The sequence below is a fragment of the Onychostoma macrolepis genome, chromosome 20, assembly GCF_012432095.1.
Source record: "Onychostoma macrolepis isolate SWU-2019 chromosome 20, ASM1243209v1, whole genome shotgun sequence".
Classification (NCBI taxonomy): domain Eukaryota; kingdom Metazoa; phylum Chordata; class Actinopteri; order Cypriniformes; family Cyprinidae; genus Onychostoma; species Onychostoma macrolepis.
Window position 1 is genome coordinate 11,474,182 of NC_081174.1, and position 21,369 is coordinate 11,495,550.

The window sequence follows — 21,369 nt, forward strand, 5'->3', positions numbered from 1 at the left end:
GCATGCGACTTGACATTTTACAAGGGTCACATTCCTCTCTTCCATTGTCCTTTCAAGAAAGCAGTTCACTTTAAGGAGATAAATAGCTTTTACTTATTGTGTCCAGGAAGAGAAGACATTTATATTGAATTAATTTTTATTTTCAACAGTTAAATGGATGCAGGTCCCTGTGGCTGTATAACTGATAATCACTAGCTCCAAATAGCTTAATGAGTCTAATTAACATAATTGATTTGTAGGCACCTGGTTTTCAAAGACAGACGTTTGGTTGTGATTCATGTCTGTTTCTTTGATTTGTAATGTTTAACTGCAAATGATTTGATATTATAGTTTATAGTAGGCTAATTCACATGCTGACACTGGTTTTGTGGAAATGGATACTGGGTTAGAGGACCTTGAGCTGAGAGAGTCTCAGAGGGAGTACCTGGACTTTCTGGATGACGATGTGAATTATTTTCTTTTTCTTTTTGGTTTTATGTAGGTCAGTTGGTTTGTGTAAACACCCTTTCCGTCTCTGCACTGAATGCCATTTTTGTTTTTGTTGTTTACAGCAAGACCAAGGCATTTATCATGAAAAGGTCAGGAGTATGGTGTCTGACGGCCGGTGTCGTCTTATTGTAAACATTAACGACCTGAGAAGAAAAAGTGAAAAAAGAGCTAAAGAGTAAGTATTTTATTTTGAGCCTTCCCACAGTTGTCTTGTATCATGAAGTACTTTGTCTATGAGTTTGTCCTTGAAGCTCATCTGATTAATGGTCTCTTTTCAACAGATTACTGAATAATGCTTTTGCTGAGTTGGTGGCGTTCCAAAAAGCCCTAAAGGATCTTGTGGCTTCAATAGACACCACTTACGCCAAGCAGTTTGAAGAGTTCCATGTTGGTTTTGAGGGCAGCTTTGGGAACAAACATGTCTCTCCACGTACTCTAAGTGCACGCTTTCTGGGAAACCTTGTGTGTGTGGAAGGCATTGTGACCAAATGTGAGTAGGATTTACAACTTTTTCTTTTTTTTCTTTTTTTTTTTTTTTTTTACAAATTATCATTGCTCATAAGTTTTTAAGGCTTGTAATTTCACACAGTTAAAAATAATACAACTTTGTTCAGAATTTCAGGCCCTGATTTTTAGATTAATATATTTAGGTCTAAGCTGTTGATATGCACATTTATAATGTGATGTTTACTCCACCTTAATTGTCATTATGAATTATGCGTTGTCATTTCTAACTTGTAATTTTGATGTGATCTGTAGGTTCCTTGGTCAGGCCAAAAATTATGCGTAGTGTCCACTATTGTCCAGCCACCAAGAAAACCCTGGAACGAAAATACACTGATCTTACCTCATTGGACGCTTTTCCTTCCAGTGCCATCTATCCAACTAAAGTGAGTTATATTTTGTATGGGTCATATAGAAAATAACATTTTATCTATTATTTATATATATATATATATATATTATTATTATTATTATTATTATTATTATTATTATTATTATTATTATTATTATTATTATTATTATTATTATTATTTTTTTTTTTTTTAAACTTTTATAAAATGTAATGTAAAATGTTATTTAGCAATTTAATTAAATTTCATTTTAGTTACATGAATATTTATGTAACAAATGTATTCATTAAATGCATTTAATTTAATTGTTTATAACTTTTTCTTTTGTTTATTAACCTAACAATTTAAATGTATATAGTTACATGTATGTATTTAATTGATTAAACTATTAATTGTATTTATCGAACAAAGTAAATGCTTTAATTTGAGTAAATATTTAATTTTCTGTTAAAAAATAATAATTTATTTGTGTGTGTGTGAGAAGACATTCCTATATCATCCTCTCTTGCTGGTCCTGTAACATTCCTGTCACGGAAATATGGATGTTGATCCAGGAGAATGTTCTACTTGGAAAAATCCCAATAACCATACCTTGTTGACCACTGATTTATTATTAAGAATGTTAAGAATCATGAAATAAATTTTGCATGTGTAGGATGAAGAAAACAATCCCCTGGAGACAGAGTTTGGGCTGTGCTGCTATAAGGACCACCAAACACTGACCATTCAGGAGATGCCAGAGAAAGCCCCTGCTGGACAGCTGCCACGTTCTGTCGACATCATTGCGAACGATGACCTTGTTGACCGGGTGAAACCAGGTGACCGTGTGCAGATTGTAGGGGTCTACCGTTGTTTGCCTGCGAAACAGGGTGGCTTCACCTCTGGGACCTTCAGGTGTGTATATCTGAACTCTGTCCTGAGATCAGGACTGCAATGGCATGTCCTCAGATGAGTCTGTGATTCTCTGCAGAACAATCCTGTTGGCTAACAATGTGAAGCTTATGAGTAAGGAGATTGTGCCGACGTTCTCTGCAGATGATGTTGCCAAGATAAAGAAGTTTTGCAAGGCTCATGCTAAAGTAAGAAGAGGCGCAAACATCTTTATTTAATGAGTGATTTTATTCTAAACTTGGCTGCAATTCTTGATAAACTGGTCCCAATGGTTTCTACAAGGTATTAAGGTGTATGATGCTTTTGAGAAATGCAGCTTTGATCTGTTTCATCGTTGCTATGCAAAGTAAGAGTATTGGTATGTTTCAGGACGTCTTTGAGCAACTGAGTCGTTCTTTAGCTCCCAGTATTCATGGCCACGAGTACATAAAGAAGGCTATTCTGTGTCTGCTGTTGGGAGGCAATGAGACCAACCTGGAGAATGGAACACGCATCAGAGGAGACATAAATATTCTGCTCATAGGTAAGGTTATAAACGCGTCATGGTTTTGTAAAAATGTATAATATATCATTTATCTAAAATCTGGACTTGTTCTCTGGTGCCATTTCAGGTAACTATCTATCTTAAATGTTGAGCCTCGGTGCATTTAATCCATTAAATTTAATCTCCATTTATAGAAATGTAATCCTATTTAAGGTTAATCTATATAGTTATGTATAATTGTGTGTGAGAGAATATATAAATACTTGTATTATGGTTACTTTATACTTTATTTATATACATTTAATCTAAATTTCAAATTTTTTACAAGTAATTTTTGGACCTATGGAAACAAACACTGCACATTTGACTGATTTCAGGTGATCCTTCAGTAGCGAAGTCTCAGTTGCTGCGGTATGTTTTGTTCACTGCACCAAGAGCAATTCCCACCACTGGACGAGGCTCGTCTGGGGTTGGGCTGACAGCTGCGGTCACGACTGATCAGGAGACGGGTAACACTTTTAACATGTGATGAGAAGTATACACCCAAAAATGCAAACATTTTATAGCAAAAAGTCTGTTTATGACAAGTCATTTCACTCTGTGTCTATGCTGGAAATGCCCCTGGGCAGTTATTTTATATTCATACAAGTATCCAACCTATGCAGCCCTTTTTTAAAATAAAAAAAAAAAATTTTCTTACATTTTTTTTATAATGTCAAAAAAAAAAAATCTGACAACGTTATCTTAATTTTGCATGATAAGTTTAGTATATTTTATCCTCTGGCTAATCCAGGTGAGCGTCGTTTGGAGGCAGGAGCCATGGTGCTCGCTGACAGAGGTGTGGTGTGCATTGATGAATTTGATAAGATGTCTGACATGGACCGAACAGCCATCCATGAGGTGATGGAACAGGGTAGAGTCACCATTTCCAAAGCTGGGATTCAGGCACGGCTTAATGCTCGCTGCAGCGTATTAGCTGCTGCCAACCCAGTGTATGGAAGGGTATGTATTTATTATTGGCTTGACTGGTAAAATTCAGGTATAATTTGCTTGGTGTTTTTTTTTATTTAATTTAATTTTTTTATTATTAATCCTAGTGTATTCTTCACCCAGTATGACCAGTATAAGACCCCAATGGAGAACATCGGACTCCAGGATTCCTTGCTTTCCCGATTTGATCTGCTGTTCATAGTTCTGGATCAGATGGATGCAGACAGCGATCGGGAGATCTCGGAGCATGTGCTGCGTATGCATCGCTACAGAGCACCAGGAGAGCCGGAGGGAACAGGTGAGGCTGACATCTGCTGGTCAAAACACAAACTGTTTGCACAGTAGATCAGTGGTTGCTGAACCTTGTTTTAGGTGGTGGACTGTTTTAAAAGTGAAACAGAATAAGTTTTTATACTTCATGCATAGATAGATGGCGAGGTTGGGGAGGGGGTGCCTTTATTCATTAATATTTTTTGTTAAACAGTTTTTACTGCTTAAATTTTTTGAACACTTATTCAACAAGGACACACTGAATTAATATAAAACCATTTATATTGTTGTTACAAAATATTTAAAATATATGCTGGTCTTTTTTTGAACTTTGTTCATCAAAGTATCCTGAAAGAAAATTATCATGTTTCCATATTTAAGAAGCATAACTTTTTTTTTTTTTTTTTTATGTACATTTTATAATAAGAAATATTTTATTAAATCTACCAACCTGTGGACATCTTGGAATGCTTCCGACCATAGTTTGAGACCCGCTGATGTAGACCATTTCCATGTTATTCAGTTTTCAGCTTCAGAAGCTTTAGTCAGCTGTTGCTCTCATTCTGTCATGTCTGTATCAACAGCAATGCCACTGGGGAGTACAGTAGATGTGTTTGCCACTGAGGACCCGAACATCACAGAAGCAGCCGAGCAGGAGCTACAGATCTATGAGAAAAAAAGATAATATCCTGCATGGCCACAGAAAGAAAAGGTGTTTCTTCACTTTGATTTAAAATCTACTTTGTTTCTATCTACTTTGCTTCTGTGATTTATCCTTTTAAACACTTTAAAGGGAGAAGGTTGTTACCATGGAGTTCATCAGGAAGTACATCCACGTCGCTAAGCTGGTGAAGCCAGTCCTGACACAGGAGGCATCGGACTACATAGCAGAGGAGTATTCCAGACTCCGGAGCCATGACCAAGTCAACAGTGACTCCGCCAGGGTCTGTAGAGCCCATTTAAAGTGTAAAATCTTGGGTGCTTTTCATGATATTGTTGCTCTTGAATTGCTTGGTTTAATTTAGACTGACTGTTATCATTCCCACAGACGATGCCTGTGACCGCTCGAGCTCTGGAGACCATGATTAGATTGTCTACAGCTCACGCCAAGGCCCGCATGAGTAAAACCATCGATCTGGGAGATGCAGAAGCTGCACTTGAACTCATGCAGTTTGCTTATTTCAAAAAGGCATGCAATCATTCACATCCAGAACTGAAACTCTTATTCACCTTATGTCTTTTGTGTCTAATGTAATTTGGCATGACTCTAGATTCTGGAGAAGGATAAGAAGAGGAAGGTGCCTGAGGACTCTGAGATAGACGTCTCTCAGAGCCAAGATACAGAGAGTCAAAGGAACCTAAGGTGAGTGTGAAAGGGAGGTTAACCCAACAGTTAAATCGAGTGTTTGAAGTGGCAGGCGTGAGCTGACTATGTCTACAGGAAGCGTTCTCGCATCTCTAAAGATGTTGATGACGATGTGGAAATGACCCAAGAAGGAGAGGACTCTGACCCTTACAATTTCACAGAAGATGAAAACAGTATGTCAACTCATTCACTTTGATTTCTCAGTAAGCTATGCTTAATCAATACAGGTTCTGTCCATTGCTTTACTAAAGTCAATTTAACAAACTTAGTTTTACTCTACATTTAATTTTAATATTTTGACTATATTAAGTGCCACTGTGATGTTGTCTTAAATGTGGTGGTGGTGTTGTTGACAGCTCAACCAAGTCAGAAGAGCAGGCCAGTATCTCAGAGAAGCAGTCAAAGGAAGAAGGCTGACATCAGTCAGGACCGGTACAACAGAGTTCTCTTCATTATCAGATAATAGATTCTGGCTTGTGTCAATACTGTGAATTTTCCTGCATTATTCCTCCAATACTTGTGCTACAATGATGGACTGGTCTGGAATTTATTTTTTTCTGTCACGTTCCTTTTTTATTTTTTTTTTATTTCTTTGTTTGAGTCAATTCCTTAATCTTACTGCACATTAGATATGGAGACTGATTTAACAGTGTGACCTGATTTTTTGACTTGACATGTTTAGATTGAAAGTCTTCAAGGCGGCTCTACTGAAGGCCTTTAAGGTGACCCGGTCTCAGTCTGTGGCAGTGCCTGATCTTCTTACTCACATTAACAAAGGCCAGGACGAGGAGTTTGACCAGAACGAGATCAACCTTCTGCTGGAGCGCATGCAGGATGACAACCAGGTCATGGTCTCAGAGAATGTGGTGTTTCTCATTTAGAACAGCTGCATCCTTTGAAAATTCAGGAATGTAAATTACATTGCAATTATTTATAACATGCCAGCATTTTGTTACAGACTACAACATACCACTAATAAACTGTGTGAGCAATAATGGTTGAGTACTTTTTTTGATCAAGTGCTTTTATTTTTTTTTTACATCCAAAGCAACTTACAAATGAGAATACAAAAAGCAACTCATCTTAAGGCAAAGAACACAAGAAGTGCTAGTAATAGTAGTTTGAGAATAGTACAGCAGTTTTATCAGATGTATATGATTTTTTTTTTTTTTGTTTGTTCGTTCATTTGTTCATTTTGGGACTAGAGAAAGGCTAGTTATGACTCAGTAGTTACAGCACAGTAATGTAGACACAATCTGACAAATTCTGGAATTTTTCTTTTTTTTTTCTCCGTTAAGGGCTTCATTATGTATCCTGCAAGATGTCATGGGGATCTTCTAGTCCACTGTCCTTTTAAATGGACATTTGGGGTTCTGTAAGAGAAAAATCAGTTTAATGGGAGTTACTGTACTGTTTAATAATGGTACAATTATCTAGTGTAGGAGGAGAAAAGTGGTATGTGGAAACATACAACCATCTGTCCTCTCTGGCTCAACCTCTCCATCTCTTTCTATCGGTCTCCTCCTCCTCTGCATGTAGAACATTGTGCCCACAGCAAGACCTAGGAACATGGTAGCTGCCACAAAGACACTTATTGCCACTGTTGCAGTAGAGCTTCCAGTGTCGTCATCAATCTCTAATTGCAGGTCTCGGATTTCTGGTCTCCTAGTCTGAATCTCCAAAAGTCCAGTCACATCTATCATTGATGAAGTTGAAAGTTAAAACTCTTGTCATATTTCATAAGAATTTCACTGGTATGGAATAAAAACGGCAAACCTTCAAGGGAGAGGAGGAAAATGACATCATCTCCTTTAATGAAGCTTCGACTCTTCAGACGATCATGTGTGATGTAACTGCTCGTACCGGAGCCTGGCCCCCGGTAGAATGTACTGCCATCTGTGTCAGTGACTAGACTGCCTACTTTTCGTGGGTCGTCCCAGAAATACTCAACATTACCCATGGCTGCACAAAGAGAGAAGATGCTATTTATAAAACACATTTTATTGACTTTAATTTCTACATAATCTGTAACCAAGTATCTGTGCTTAGCATATCAGCATTAATGGCTCATAAAAATGCCTCCCTAACACTTTGTTTGTGTCTTACAGTCAGTGGAGGTCTTGGTTGGATCTGTAGTGATCATCCTAATGTTGTTCATGCGGTGTTGGATGTCTGGATTCTGGTCCATCAGCTCCATGGATGCCTGACGCCACGGACATGGCCATTGGAGATTGTCATCGTTGGGTCCAGAGGTCAGGTGGAGGTAGATTGCCATTATATCTGGACTATCCTTCCAGCCATTAATGTACAAACCAATCTGAAATGAGTAACCATCTGGGGATAGGAAGCGGGGGCTGTAGGTTTTGGTACCGGCAGGGGTTGTAGCAAGAAGCCTGGTAAAATCACGAATGCGCCAAGTGTATTGAGGACACTGGGTCTCTGAGAGGTTGATGTCATCCAGAGACAGACCACCCTTTGATGTGTCTCTTCCTTTAACTCCTTCAAACACTACTCTGAATTTATCAGAGACATTTAGTGTAACATGGTAAAGTTCCCAGAAGCCTTGACGTCCACCTAGGTTGTACAAGTATAAGTTACCCATAGGCTAAAATGATTTATCTATTGGTGTTTTAAACACAAAGAATTATTACCACTGATCTTCTGAATGAGTCTCAGGGCTCCTTTGGGGTTTTTAGTGGTGTATTCACGCACCCAGATGTTTAGCTGGTCATCGACGCCCCCGCTGTTGTAGTGATAGAACTGCAGGCATTGGGAGCGTCTTTTGGGGTAAAAGAGGCGACTTTCCAGGTAAGCCTTGTCACCTTCACTTGTTCCTGTGGCTGTGCTGAAATGCATGAAGAACCCAACCCCTGTGGATATATAAACTTTATTAGATAATCAGGTATTAAGCCAGTCTTCTCGCTTTCTCTTTGGACCTTATTATTGAGTTTAAAGATCATTTTGCATGTCACAACAATCCTTGACAAGAAATGTCTAGAGAAGTTCAAATCAGAATATACAGACTGTGAACTAAGAGAAATGGACGTTCTACGTCAGAACGCCGGCTCCTGGATCAGCAGCACTACACGCATGCCTTGTGAACACACGTCAAAGACTGACACGGAAGAGAAGAAAGTTGATTCAAGTCAGTATTTTTGTTTTCTTTGCACAAACGTTTTTTCTTGTAGCTTCATAAAATTAAAGTTGAACCACTGATGTCACATGGACTATTTTAACAATGTCCTTACTATCTTTCTGGGCCCTGAACATGGTTATTCAGTTGCTGTCTATACAGGATCAGAAAACTCTTGGATTTCATCAGAAATGTCTTAATTTGTGTTCCAGCGATGGACAAAGGCCTTACGGGTTTGGAACAACATGAGGGTGAGTAATTAATGACAGGATTTTCATTTTTGGGTGAACTATCCCTTTAAGAGAGTCTTTGGCCTAACGGGGTATGATGCGGTAAGACTGCAATGACACATTTTCACAATAGGGTCACAATAGTTAAATAAAATAAATAATAATAAAAAAAAAAAAATCTTAAAAAAAATCATATAATAATGTACGTTCATAACACTATACTTTGAGTTAAATTACCTTGGCAAACAAATACAAATAATAGTCAACTCTGCGATTTGTGAGGAAGTTTCTAATACGGTGCTGAGAAAGTGACTATAAAGTTTGACATTTCTCTGTATACTTATCTCTCTGTATTTAGTTTCCTCATTTGTAAAGTAATGGAAATGCAATAGCAGTTTTTTTTTTCTTTTGCAGTTGGTGTAAATTTTGCTAAAATATTAGCTTTGTGAAAAAGTTCAGTATTGCACACATGACACTCCTGCTTGATGTGACTCTATCCTTCTGTCTGAATATGCCTACTTCCCTACTACGTAGTAGATGAAAACAATATGTGAAAAAAGTAGTGTGTCTGAATTTACAGTAAAAGTTTGATGAAACTTTACTATCCCATGGGGCCACAGGAGAAGATTTGTGAATGGCTGTGAAGTGACAGTGGTAAGGGAGTGGATGTAGTATCTCCAAATTTCATACAGAGAAAAATAAGAAAATCATTTCTTAACAGTTTCCAGTCAAATGTTTTACATACTAAACGGTGTGCGATTTTTGGATGCATCACAAGCAAATATATTTGAGGTTATGTGGATTTAGGGCCAATGAGATTTCACAATAGGCAGGGCCACCCAGCACGAAGTTGCGTAAATGGAAACACGATTGCGAAGTTCACTTCTCATTTGCATAAAGTTTTATTTCCAGCGATCATGTGGCTCAAAAATGGCACTTTTCATTGTAAATAAATGCAAAACTAGGATGAATCCTGCTTTTGTGATCAGGGGTGTTTATACCTTGACATTGACCCAGGTTGGTGTAGTCCGTCTGTGGACCACCCTCTACCTTTTGTACACAAACCCACTTGGCATTTCCACCATCACCCTGGATCATACCACAGATATTCGGCTCCTCAAACTGGCAAGAGTCCAGAAAAGTTGAGGCTGTAGCTGGACGAATTATGAAAAATGTTTAGGTGAGGGTGAGTGATAGAAGCAAAGTATTAGTTGAGCAAGCAGTCTTTATCATTTCAGTCAAACTAATGTCAATATATTTATACAAAATTAATGGAGGATTATTCAGTCGAGTCTTCTACAGAAAGTGCTTAATCATAAACTTACTACAATTGTATAGCCGGTTCAGCTTGAGCAGGTCACTGTCACTAAACTCCATGCGTTGACCAATCACATCCAAGAATTCTGGTATTTTGGTAACGATGGTTGGCTCACTACCTTTGCTGAAGGATGTCTTACTGTAGTGCATGACTGAACCATAATCATAGGGCACACCGAGAGAGCTTGACACCGTTTCATCATATGAATTAAAGTTGTTCTCTTTACCTAAGTGAGAAACGAACGGCAAAACAGTTAATAAACAAACAGGTGTGTATTTAATATTAGAATATAGATTTTAGGAGTTTGGCAAGACAGAATCATGTTATTATTGATGCGTGTATTTAAGAATTCAATAGTTACCCTCTTTAATCTGGTCCCACATGATGGTGACATGGTCTTCTCTGTCAGATCGGGACTGCTCGTGCCAAAAACCCAGCGCATGCAGAAACTCGTGCTCCACTGTTCCTAAACGGTCACAGTTTGCACCAATTGACAACTCTTGTTTCCCCATCTTTCGATTCCCCACCTTTGAGAAACATCTGATTGAACATAAAAACATCCTGACAGTCAATGCAAGAAAGGCCCAATGTTTGCACATGTCTGAAAAGGTCTAACATGTTGTCATTATTAGTCTAATTTAAAATAAATTTAAATGATTAACTTTTCAATAACTTAAATGAGCATGGAGCATGGCAATATTAAAATAATGTTTAAAATAAAATAATGTTTTTGAAGTTTTCTTACCCACTGCCTTTAAATACGAAAATGTAGTTTGGCTCTCCATCCCAGGCTTTGAAGTCAATACAGGTCTTGAGTCTGTATTGCTCAAATGATTTCAGTATCACACCTTTGGCATTGATTTCTATTAAAGAGAGAAAGGGAGAGAGAGAAAGAAGACGGGGAGGGAGCAATTTGGAGCATATATCAAGTAAGAATTTGAATAACCGAATTGAACAACTAAACTGAATCAATTATTATATATTCACAGACCAAGGCTGCTGTCTAGGACATATGGCACAGTGGTCGGCCAGCGATACTCTTCATCCAGAATAGTGTTTCTGCCTTCTCCCTGTTAACCCTCTGGGGTCTGAGGGTGTTTTGGGGGCCTGGAGAAGTTTTGACACGTCCTTACATTTGTGCTTTTTTCAGTTGCTTATAAACATATAAATGGCTAAAGTCTTATAACACTGTAAACAGCATAGACTGGGCTACAATAATATGTTAGCAGCATTTATGGATATGATTTTGTTTCTGAGAAAGAAACGTTTATGCGTGGTTAGTGAAAAACTAAACTTTTGCAAATAATAGTAGTATACAAAGTAAAAGTTTATACAAATAAAAGTAGACCCTTTACAGATTTGATTGATGTATTACTCTTATCTGTACGATCAAAACTGAAAGTGTAATTTAAGTTCTTTTCGGCGTTATCAGGAGATTATGCCACAAAACGCATATGCGTTTGTCGACCCCAGAGGGTTAAATATAAACCAAACATGGATTTAGCTTATTTGCAACCCTGTAACTTGCAACTGTTTTGTTTTATTTTATATTGTTTTCTTTGAATAAGTTTATTATTTAGTTGTGTGTGATGTTTTGCGCCTGAAAACTTTTAAACTGTATTATTTACACTTTAGTTTGATTGTTACTGTTGAAATTTTCTGAAGGTTAAGAATGTCCTAAAAATTTTATTATTATTTTTTAAGCCCAGAGATTCAGGCCCTAGTTTGTACCGTTTGTGGAAAGTGGCTTGAGAATTTGCTCAAAGAAAGCACTGACCTCATTTAACAGAATGTCTCCTTCCACCAGGTCAAGTCCTGCCGCTATTGAAAAAGACAGAAGTTAATGCAAAACTGTTACAGAAATTATGCTACAGATTTAAGACATGATATTAATGTGTCCACAAACCTTCATTTATATCAAATATATCCTGGTCTTTTCCATTATCCACATCAATCTCTGTATTGCCTATCAAAAAAAAAAAAAAAATTCAGAGCATAGTATATAAAATCATTACATCATATGAATGCATCGTTATTAAAATGATGTGATTGTTACGACTCACCTGTCAATGAAGATGTTGGCTTTGAAAAAAAAAAAAATTTGAATAAGTGTCATAGGTGCACATTTACATCAACAAACTATTACAGTGCAAGCTATGATATTGTATAACCTGCTATCATGAAATAACCACAAACTATTTCATCATAAACTAATTCAGTCTTGAAAAAGGCAATAACATTTTACTATAACAACAACTGTGTTAGTTTTGTTTCAACATATGATCAGTTGCTTTTGTTTAGCACTATATTAATCAACACATGATCAAAAACATTTTTTCTCTATAACATCTGAATTCTACACTCACCAAACACAGAGCTGTGGCACATACGCACAGAATCAGCAATGTATGAAGAGACGCCATGAGAACTTCACTCTGAGCCGGACTCTTCAGACCTTCAGACCATCAGTGCATTGTGTATTAACCAATTTATAGACCCTTTTTGCGCCGACGTCACGATTACGTCACCGCGCTAGCTGGAGGCGGCCAATTCAAACCAGTGCGGATTGCGCAAGATGGCGTCCTGCTAAGTTTACATTTATCGGGCTCCGCTGACAAATCTAATTTTAACAGCCAAACTACACTACGTACAATCTTGTTACGTGTTTATGTTTACTTAAATACTTAATAGTGCTCCTCGATAACTTAAAGATGAAATCTGCTGCTGACAAAAGGAAGGAAAAAGAGATGTCGCGTGCTTCACGTGTGTCCGAGAGCTTCCACAGCTATTCGTCTCCCGGTGAAACCCTCTTATCTACCCCGCTTCCAGAGAGCCCAGGTAAGCCCCCATCAAAGAAAGGCAAAGCAGAAGACGATGCCGTGGTTTCCACTCTCTCACAGCTCATAAATAGTCGCTCGGATGCCCTGGAGAAAATGGTGGGTGACAACGCACTTAAAATTGAAGGGCTAAAAAAGACGGTGGACTTTGTGTGCGCTGAGTTGAATAATATTAAGGGGAAAGTCGGCCACATCGAAGTTAGACTAAATACTGAAGAAAAAAAGATGGAGCTCTGCAAAATGAGAATTGTAGACATGGAAAGATACTCTCGCCGCTGGAACCTGCGCTTGCATGGAGTACCTGAAAAGGAAAATGAAAATGCCAGAACCGAATCTATCCGCATCTGTACAGCCATTTTTCCAGAGGAGAGCAAAACTCTTCCGGAAAAGATCGACACTGTCCACCGCATAGGGAAGAGGCTTCTGAATACTTCAAGGCCGCGCGCGATCATCATTCAGTTTTCCTCACGTGTGATGAGAGATGGCGTGTGGAGAGGATCTTACTGCTTTTGACCGAGAAAGGAGGCAGTTGCTGTGGCCGGGTGTTGAAAAGGCCCGCAAGGAGGGGGAAAAGGGCGCGTTTTGTCGGACACCGTGCTTTCATTGAAGGCTCTGAAATTAACCCCGTGTAAGCCTCTTCAGACAGTTCATCTCTTTCCAAATAACGTTGAGCTTTTTTGAGCTCTTCATTTTTGTTATGGAGCAGGACTATTGATGGCTGTAAGCGTGCTTGATATGGCCTTGTCGTCAGCTGCTTTTGCCTTTCCAACCTCAGTAAGCTCGGTTATTTGCTGTTCATTGTTCAAAGAGTTCTTTTTGTATGTCTATTTCTATTATTTCTCTCAATGCCAGGGGTCTAAGAGACGTTACTAAACGGAAGGCTTTGTTTCTGTATGCCAAATCGTTCAAGACTGATTTTTGTTTTTTTTCAAGAGTCCCACTCCGTTTCCAGCGATACTGCTTTTTGGAAAAATCAGTGGAACAATGATGTTTGGATGGCTCACGGTCAAACAGTCTGCTTCTGCTAATCCTAAATTAAAAATATTAATGGATAAATTTGATATTATTGATATTTGGAGGGAAAAGTTTCCGAATATTAAATCCTATACTTGGAGTAATAAAAATTGTTCTAGACAGTCCCGAATAGACTACTGGCTCGTTTCACAATCTGTAAGGGATTTTAATGTTTCTGTTAGCATTCTCCCTTCACCCATGACTGATCATAAAGCAACTCTTATCCAATCCTCTCTATCATCAGTTATTTCTTCTTCAAGACCTAGAGCCTCTTATTGGAAACTTAACTCTTCTTTGCTTAAGCATGATCAATTAAGGAAAGATATTTTATTCTTGATTGAAAATTACTGGATCAAAGCACAAAAGGAGAATAAATACGGTCTCAAATGGGAACTTCTTAAATATGAAATTGGCAAGTGTGCTAGGAATTTTGGCAGCCTTCTAGCTAAACGTAAAAGACTTGAAGAGGAGACTGTCATTTCTAAAATAATGTCTCTCTCTGGGAAAATGCAGGTGGTTTGTCAGAAACTGAATTGTCAGAATTTATTGATCTGCAAACTCAGTTAGACTCAGTTTATAAGAATAAGGCAGAGGGCGCTTTTATTCGCTCTAGAAGAAGATGGCTAGAGCAAGGAGAACAAAGTACAGCATATTTCTTCAGAATGGAAAAAAAATAATTTTAGAAATTTAACTATTAACTCTTTAAATTTAAACGGCACAGTTATTTCTGATCCTAAGGAAATCGGCACATTTTGTGCAAACTTCTATTCAAATCTTTATAACTCTAAATATTGCAAAGACTCAGCTTTGTCTTTTTTTCAGTCCTTGGAAGATGTTAGGACAATATCTAATGAAGATAAGAACACCTGCGATAGTGATATATCCATCAATGAAATAATTGAGTCTATTGAAGCTCTAAAGAACAATAAGTCTCCGGGCACAGATGGGCTGACAGCCGAATTGTATAAAAGTTTTGCTGTTGAGTTAGCACCTTTCCTGCTTGAAACTTATTTGGAGAGTATTGCGTCTGAGACACTTCCGCCTACCTTATCTCAGGGATTACTTACTTTAGTACCTAAACCTAAGAAAGACATTCTTTTGATTGATAATTGGCGTCCAATCTGTTTATTAAACTGTGATTATAAGATATTAGCTCTGTTACTGGCCAAAAGACTTAAACGGGTTCTGGACTCAATAATAGACGAAACTCAGTCAGGCTTCATCCCAAAAAGGCATATTGCTAACAATATACGCATTGTTTTAGATTTGTTGGACTATGATGAACTGATTAGAGATGAAAGTTGTTTTTTTTTTTTTTTTGATTTTACAGATATCACCTTATCTGTTTTTGATGGCTGCTCAACTCCTTACTACTTCCCTGTTGAATAGTCAATTGCAAGGGATTAATATAGCAGATAAACAGATTATCATAACTCAATTAGCTGATGATACCACACTCTTTTTAAAAAACGACTTACAGATCCCCATTGCTCTTGATCTTAAAGTGTTCTCAAAAGCTTCTGGTCTATCTTTGAATTTAGATAAATGTGAACTCCTTCCCTTAAAATCTTGTTCTGTTCCATTCCTGCATAATATTCCTGTTAAGTCTCAAGTGAATTATTTGGGTATTACGATTTGTAAAGATGTCAATGCGAGAGGAAAGTTAAACTTTGATCCAGTAATTACTAAAGCTAAGAAAAAGTTAAATTCCTGGCTCCAAAGAGACTTGTCTTTACGAGGGAGAGCCCTCCTCGCCAAAGCGGAGGGTGTTTCTAGATTGACCTACCCTGCTCTTTCTTTACATGTGGACAAGACAATTTGTGTAGAGGTTGATAGAATGCTTTTTGATTTTTTATGGAAACACAAGAGACATTACATTAAAAAATCTGTTGTCATAAATAGCTTTGAACAGGGCGGTTTTAACTTTCTTGATTTTGCTTCCCTGAACAATACGTTTAAGGTCAATTGGTTGAGGCAGTTCTTGAATGATTCTGATTCCATATGGAATGCTATTCCAAATTATATTTTTTCTAAAGTTGGCAGTCTCCCCTTTCTATTAGTATGCAATTATAATATCTCTAAATTGCCCATCAAATTGTCAAATTTCCACAGGCAGGTGCTTCTGGCCTGGCACTTGATTTATAAACACAATTTTAGTCCCCACAGGTATTTTATTTGGAATAACCATGATATCCGATATAAAAATAAAACACTTTTCCTTTCAGATTGGTTTAATAATAATATTATTTTGGTTTCTCAACTTGTAAATTCAAATGGTCATTTGTTTTCTTATACTGAATTCTTAACGAAATATTGTATTCCTGTCACCCCGCGAGACTTTGCCATAGTGATGGATGCCATCCCCAGTGGAGCTATTGCACTTTTAAGAAACTCAGCGGATTCTTTACTCTCTTCTACCTCTTGGATGCATCCATGCGAAAATGCAATAGGGAAGATCTGTTTTTCATCCTGTCCCTCTTCTAGGAATAGAAAGATTAGACAACTTTTTCAGAGTGATATTATAACTGTCCCTTCTATAATTTCATATTGGAGTAATAGTTTTAATGATATTCCTTGGAAGAAAGTGTGGTCTCTATCCAATAAATATTTAATCACTAATAAGGTTAAAGAGGTATCATTCAAGTTGTTGCATCGATTTTACCCAGTCAAAGTCTTTATCAAAAAATGTTTTCCAGAGTTGGATCCCCTTTGCTCCTTCTGTGGAGTGGAAGACGCGTCTGTTCCTCATCTTTTTTGGGACTGTATTCATGTAGCTACTTTTTGGGAGAAATTTTGTCTGTTTGTACGTGCTTCTTTATTAGTCAACTTTTCTTTGATGTTTAAGGATGTCTTATTTAGATTTTATAATTCTGACCAAAATTTAAAAGACAAATATTTTCTTATAAATCTATTTATTTTTCTAGCCAAGTTTTTTGTACACAAGTGTAAGTTTTTGTCTGTCAAACCTCTTTTTATAATTTTTTGCAAAGACCTTAAATGTTATTTGGGTACCATCTCTTCTAACAATGCCAAAGCATTAAAGCTTTTTTGTAATGAAAACCAAAAGGGTCTCAAGGCTTTTCTCTCTATCTTGAATTTATTTTAAGTTTTTGTTACCCCTGGCTCAATTTTATTTGTATTTATTTTTATTTTTATTATTTTTATTTTTACTTGCTTTTGTTTTACTTCCCTTCACTGGCTTTTTGTCTTCTGATTTAGTGTTTATTTTTGCTCTTAATTGTGACACTGTACTTGATGTTATATTTGTTCAATAAAAAAAAATAAAAAATTTCAAACCAGTGCAGATTCGGCTACATAAGGAGCTTATTAAAATATCGACGTAGTACAGGCTCCAATTTGAAATTTTAACTCGATTTCAAAAATGCTCGCGTTTGCAGCGCACACTTCTTATCAGAAAAGGTTATTCAAATTTGGATGACTTTGGCCTTGCCATTGGCCAAAACACTAACGTCTGTACACGAAATAACGCGTGTAGACGCAATAACGTTACGTGTAAAGGCCAATGTTGGGCACGTTACTTTAAAAAAGTAATTAGTTATAGTTACTAGTTACTTCTCACAAATAGTAACTGAGTTGCATCATTATAAAAGTAACTAATTACCAGGGAAAGTAACTATTGCGTTACTTTAAAAAAGATTTTTTCAAATGTCAAATAACTTTGGATGCCCCCAATATTAAATATGTTAAATTAATGAAATGGACACTAAAAAGAATGAATTATTATTATAAAACATTGTACATTCATCTACACTATTTATCTACTGACATAGTATCAGTCAGTCAAGCATTATAATATATTATGATAATTTTATATTATATGATGATAGAACTTTAGTAATTAGAATAACCAAGTATGAATGCATATTTGTCATCAATATAAAACGCACTAAGGATTAATGAGCTGCTAGGTTCATGAATATTAATTACGTTGTCTGCGTTCGCTCGAATTGATTTGCTGAAATCAAAACAGAGACGATAATAGGTGAGCGCCGGGTCAATGAGATTGTCGTTTGCGCATTAGTTCCGCCCACTACCAGAGAAACCTGCAGTTCTTAAAACGGGGGTTAAAGCAAAAAATAATCTTTTGACTGAAAATTTTTCCTCGGCCAAACCCCGATCCACAGCCATACCTGTCACACACCCAGTTTAAGAGCCGTGTTTTTCTTCTTGTAATTAATAGCGCTTGTCCTCTTAATTTAAAAAATTTAGGAGCACCTTCTAATCAATAATAAAAAATTCTAATCAAAAATTAGCCTTCTTAATACGAGGTGACATTTGACAAAGTGATTTACAGGGGAATTTTCTTTTTACTTTTGTAAATGCATTTTTCAAATTGTATTAAATTTATGCAGTGTTTCCTCTAGGATTTTTTCCAGCTGTGGTGGCAGGACTATTTCCCATGGACCACGCCCCCTCCCCACCCAAGAATCACCTGCACTCAGAATCAAATTTATATGAACTAAAAAAAAAAGTAGTATGTCTTTGAATAATTTAGTAAATAATAAAATAAGAACAAATAAATTAATGACAATCAATAGCAGACACATATTAGACACATGAAAAAAGAACATAGAAATACCAGCTTCCCATTACTTCTCTTTCTTTGCACTGAGCAATGTACTTACACAAACCTGTTTACATTTTCGCAGGGCAGGGCAGCTCACTTCCTCTGAACATACAAAATGTACATTTATTATTTATTATTAGGCTACATTTGTTTGCCTCTCTGTACCCACATACTGTATTTTGATGCAGCTGAATTCTCAATAAAACTGTTTTCGTGTCTGTTGTTCCCCTCTCCCTGTTGTTTGTTTGAGTGGATGTTTCGTTGATTTAAAAAAAATATAATAATAAAAATAAATAAAACTGTTTTCATTGACACATTTTACTGTTTCTGTTGTCAGACAACCGAATTAATATGAAATAGTGACTGAAACGCGACCCATTAAGACTACATGGGGGGTGTTATGGGGTGGGAAAAAAGTGCAAAAAATCAATAATTAAACAACACTGCGTCGTTAGCGTTGGTATTGTATCAGAAACTTGCACTTAACATTATATGAAAATCAAGCTCAAATGAAGTTAACAATGTTTTTGACCAGAGAATGACGGAGATGTGTTTTGTCTGTCATCAGAACCGCTGTGACTGTTATTTGAAGCAGCAAGTGCATTGCATTATATGCTTTCATCAACTTTTACAGGTTATACAACTTTGATTGTAGCTATATGGACGCTTAGTTTTTTCTTGTTTAATACACTTGGCCAAAATCTCAAATTAAGCGTTTATGCACAGGATATTTATATAGACGGCAAATAACTAATTCTTCTCCACTCTTCAAACACACAAAAACATTATCCTTTACAGACATAGTGTTTGAGTAAAGAAAACGCTGTACTATTCAAACATCAATTATTTATTTACCCTTGCATTACGAAAAAGCAGAGATCTCATCTTCTCCAGGCTGTGCGCGGCGCGTCAATCTGAACGGAGGCGGGGTGAAGTTACGAGGTCTCGCTGAGAGCTCGATGATCCAATGGCGTTACGAAGTTTTACTGACAAGTTATTTTAGTGCTTATCATTGGTTTACTATTTTTAAAACTCTCTAATTTAAAATAATAAAAACTAATTATAATCGACTCAAGTTTGGATAATTTTTCACAGCACCTGACTGGGCTAGGGTATGGCAACTGCCATACTCTGCCATACGCAAACACCGCCCCTGGTGTCAGCATCTCCATCCATTTCTCCAACTACGGGCTAGGCCACGGGTCAAACAGAAAATGTGCGCCGCGTTAAAGGGTTGAGGCTTTTATTTTGTAATGCAACATCAGACTTACCTGATTTTGGGTGAACGACAATCTGAGAAGGTCTACTATCAATCTCAAGTGAAACTAGTGTGTGGTAACAGGGATCTTCCTTTTTAGCTCTATCTGAAATGCTAAGTAAAACACCCTTTAAATGAGATTTTGGAGGGCCTTTATTTTGTAATGCAACATCAGACTTACCTGATTTTGGGTGAGTGACAACCTGAGAAGGTCTACTATCAATCTGAAGAGAAACTAGTTTGTGGTAACAGGGACTTTCCTTTTTAGAGCTATCTGAAATGCCAAGCAAAACACCCTTTATATGAGATTTTGGATGGCTTTTATTTTGTAATGCAACATCAGACTTACCTGATTTTGTGTGAGTGACAACATGAGAAGGTCTACTATCAATCTGAAGTGAAACTAGTCTGTGGTAACAGGAACTTTCCTTTATTAGCGCTATCTGAAATGCTAAGCAAAGCAGGTTGCATATGAGATTTTTTTTTTTTTAATAACCTTAATTATTAGGTTGTTACTTAACACGCAGATACTCTCCAAAATGGCGTTACGCTGACGCGGAGGAGACGAATTGTTGAATAAAGTCGTTATTTTTGTTTTGTTTTTTGCGTACAAAAAGTATTCTCGTAGCTTCGTAACATTACGGTTGAACCACTGATGACAGATGGACTATTCTGACATGTCATTCATACTGTTCTGGGCCTTGACAGTGTTAATTGTTTGGCAGTCAATGGGACAGTCACAAGCCTCCCGGTTTTCATCCAAAATATCTTAAATTGTGTTCCGAAGACGAACGAAGCTTTTACGGGTTTGGAACGACATGGGGGTAAGTGATTAATGACTAAATTTTCATTTTGGGGTGGAGCAAACCTTTAATCACACTTTAATGAAATGAGTGCCGTTAAAATTAATTTACATTAACAAACACGTTATAACTGCTGCTTCTGTCTCTTTTTTTCTTGACAAGAATTGCATTTATTTAGATGCAGAATATCTTTATATGACCACATCAAACAGGAGACTTTTTCAGACCCACACTCCACTTCACCTCAGAGCGAGTCAAACGAGCGTGGAAATGGTACCGGTGACAAGGGAGCTTCAGTAGAACAACAGTGAACTGCTCAGATGAGATGTTGTCAGGCCATACGTCAGTAAAAACTAATCTTCCTGTCCTGTCAGTCGTTATACTGTGCTCGTATCACATGCACTTCATTTCCACGCACAAATGCAGTGGCGTGCACTACGAGCATGCAATGTCGCAGTTATGCCGTCAGTTAAGTCATAAAGTTACCAAAAAGGCGATTAAAGCTGCCTTTAACCCCATAACTGTCACCCACAGTTTTGAACATAGACATTATAGTGCACTATCCAAACTTAAATTTTTATAATTCATTAATGAAAACATTTTGTAACATGATTTTGATGTACCATTTCCATGGTAATGCAATGTCTGATTTTAAAATGGGTTTCAAAGGATGAATTTTGAGATTTTAAGTTTTCAGCTGATATATAATTTCTTATGATTTCTAAAGCGTGATAGAGAAAAAGGCAAAAAAGAATACTTTCTGTGACAAAGGTCAGAACTCCTGTTATGATGTAGATTTTTCAGGTCCACTCTTGTCATAAATTAATCTATTACTTTATCTGTG

At 37.0% G+C, this 21,369-nt stretch overlaps 2 protein-coding genes across 2 annotated transcripts; one reads left to right on the plus strand and one right to left on the minus strand.

The window, feature by feature from the left end:
• Window positions 1-227: 227 nt before the first annotated feature.
• LOC131527745 (maternal DNA replication licensing factor mcm3-like) lies at window positions 228-7,703 on the plus strand. The gene is given in 19 exon segments (XM_058757049.1): window positions 228-445; window positions 552-664; window positions 771-979; window positions 1,249-1,379; window positions 1,999-2,237; window positions 2,314-2,422; window positions 2,604-2,757; window positions 3,096-3,227; window positions 3,512-3,720; window positions 3,832-4,006; window positions 4,563-4,651; window positions 4,653-4,690; window positions 4,772-4,922; window positions 5,027-5,167; window positions 5,250-5,341; window positions 5,420-5,517; window positions 5,701-5,776; window positions 6,027-6,189; window positions 7,453-7,703. Coding segments are annotated over 19 exon segments (2,490 nt in total). The 5' UTR covers window positions 228-373; the 3' UTR covers window positions 7,552-7,703.
• A 779-nt stretch (window positions 7,704-8,482) lies between these two features.
• On the minus strand, window positions 8,483-12,527 carry LOC131527750 (meprin A subunit beta-like). Its single transcript, XM_058757055.1, has 9 exons — window positions 12,392-12,527; window positions 12,089-12,107; window positions 11,932-11,991; window positions 11,803-11,846; window positions 11,017-11,095; window positions 10,771-10,888; window positions 10,387-10,565; window positions 10,033-10,251; window positions 8,483-9,861 (listed from the first exon to the last, which is right to left on the minus strand). The coding sequence occupies exons 1-9, from the start codon at window positions 12,446-12,448 to the stop codon at window positions 9,632-9,634; spliced, it is 1,005 nt and encodes a 334-aa protein (XP_058613038.1). The 5' UTR covers window positions 12,449-12,527; the 3' UTR covers window positions 8,483-9,631.
• Between the last annotated feature and the right edge of the window lie 8,842 nt (window positions 12,528-21,369).

Coding starts and splice junctions, on each gene's coding strand:
- LOC131527750 (XM_058757055.1), bottom strand. CDS start 12,448: ATGGCGTCTCTTCATACATTGCTGATTCTGTGCGTATGTGCCACAGCT. Junction 11,096..11,802: donor GAGACATTCTGTTAAATGAG/GTCAGTGCTTTC, acceptor GAGGGTTAACAG/GGAGAAGGCAGAAACACTAT. Junction 10,889..11,016: donor TGTCCTAGACAGCAGCCTTG/GTCTGTGAATAT, acceptor TCTCTTTAATAG/AAATCAATGCCAAAGGTGTG.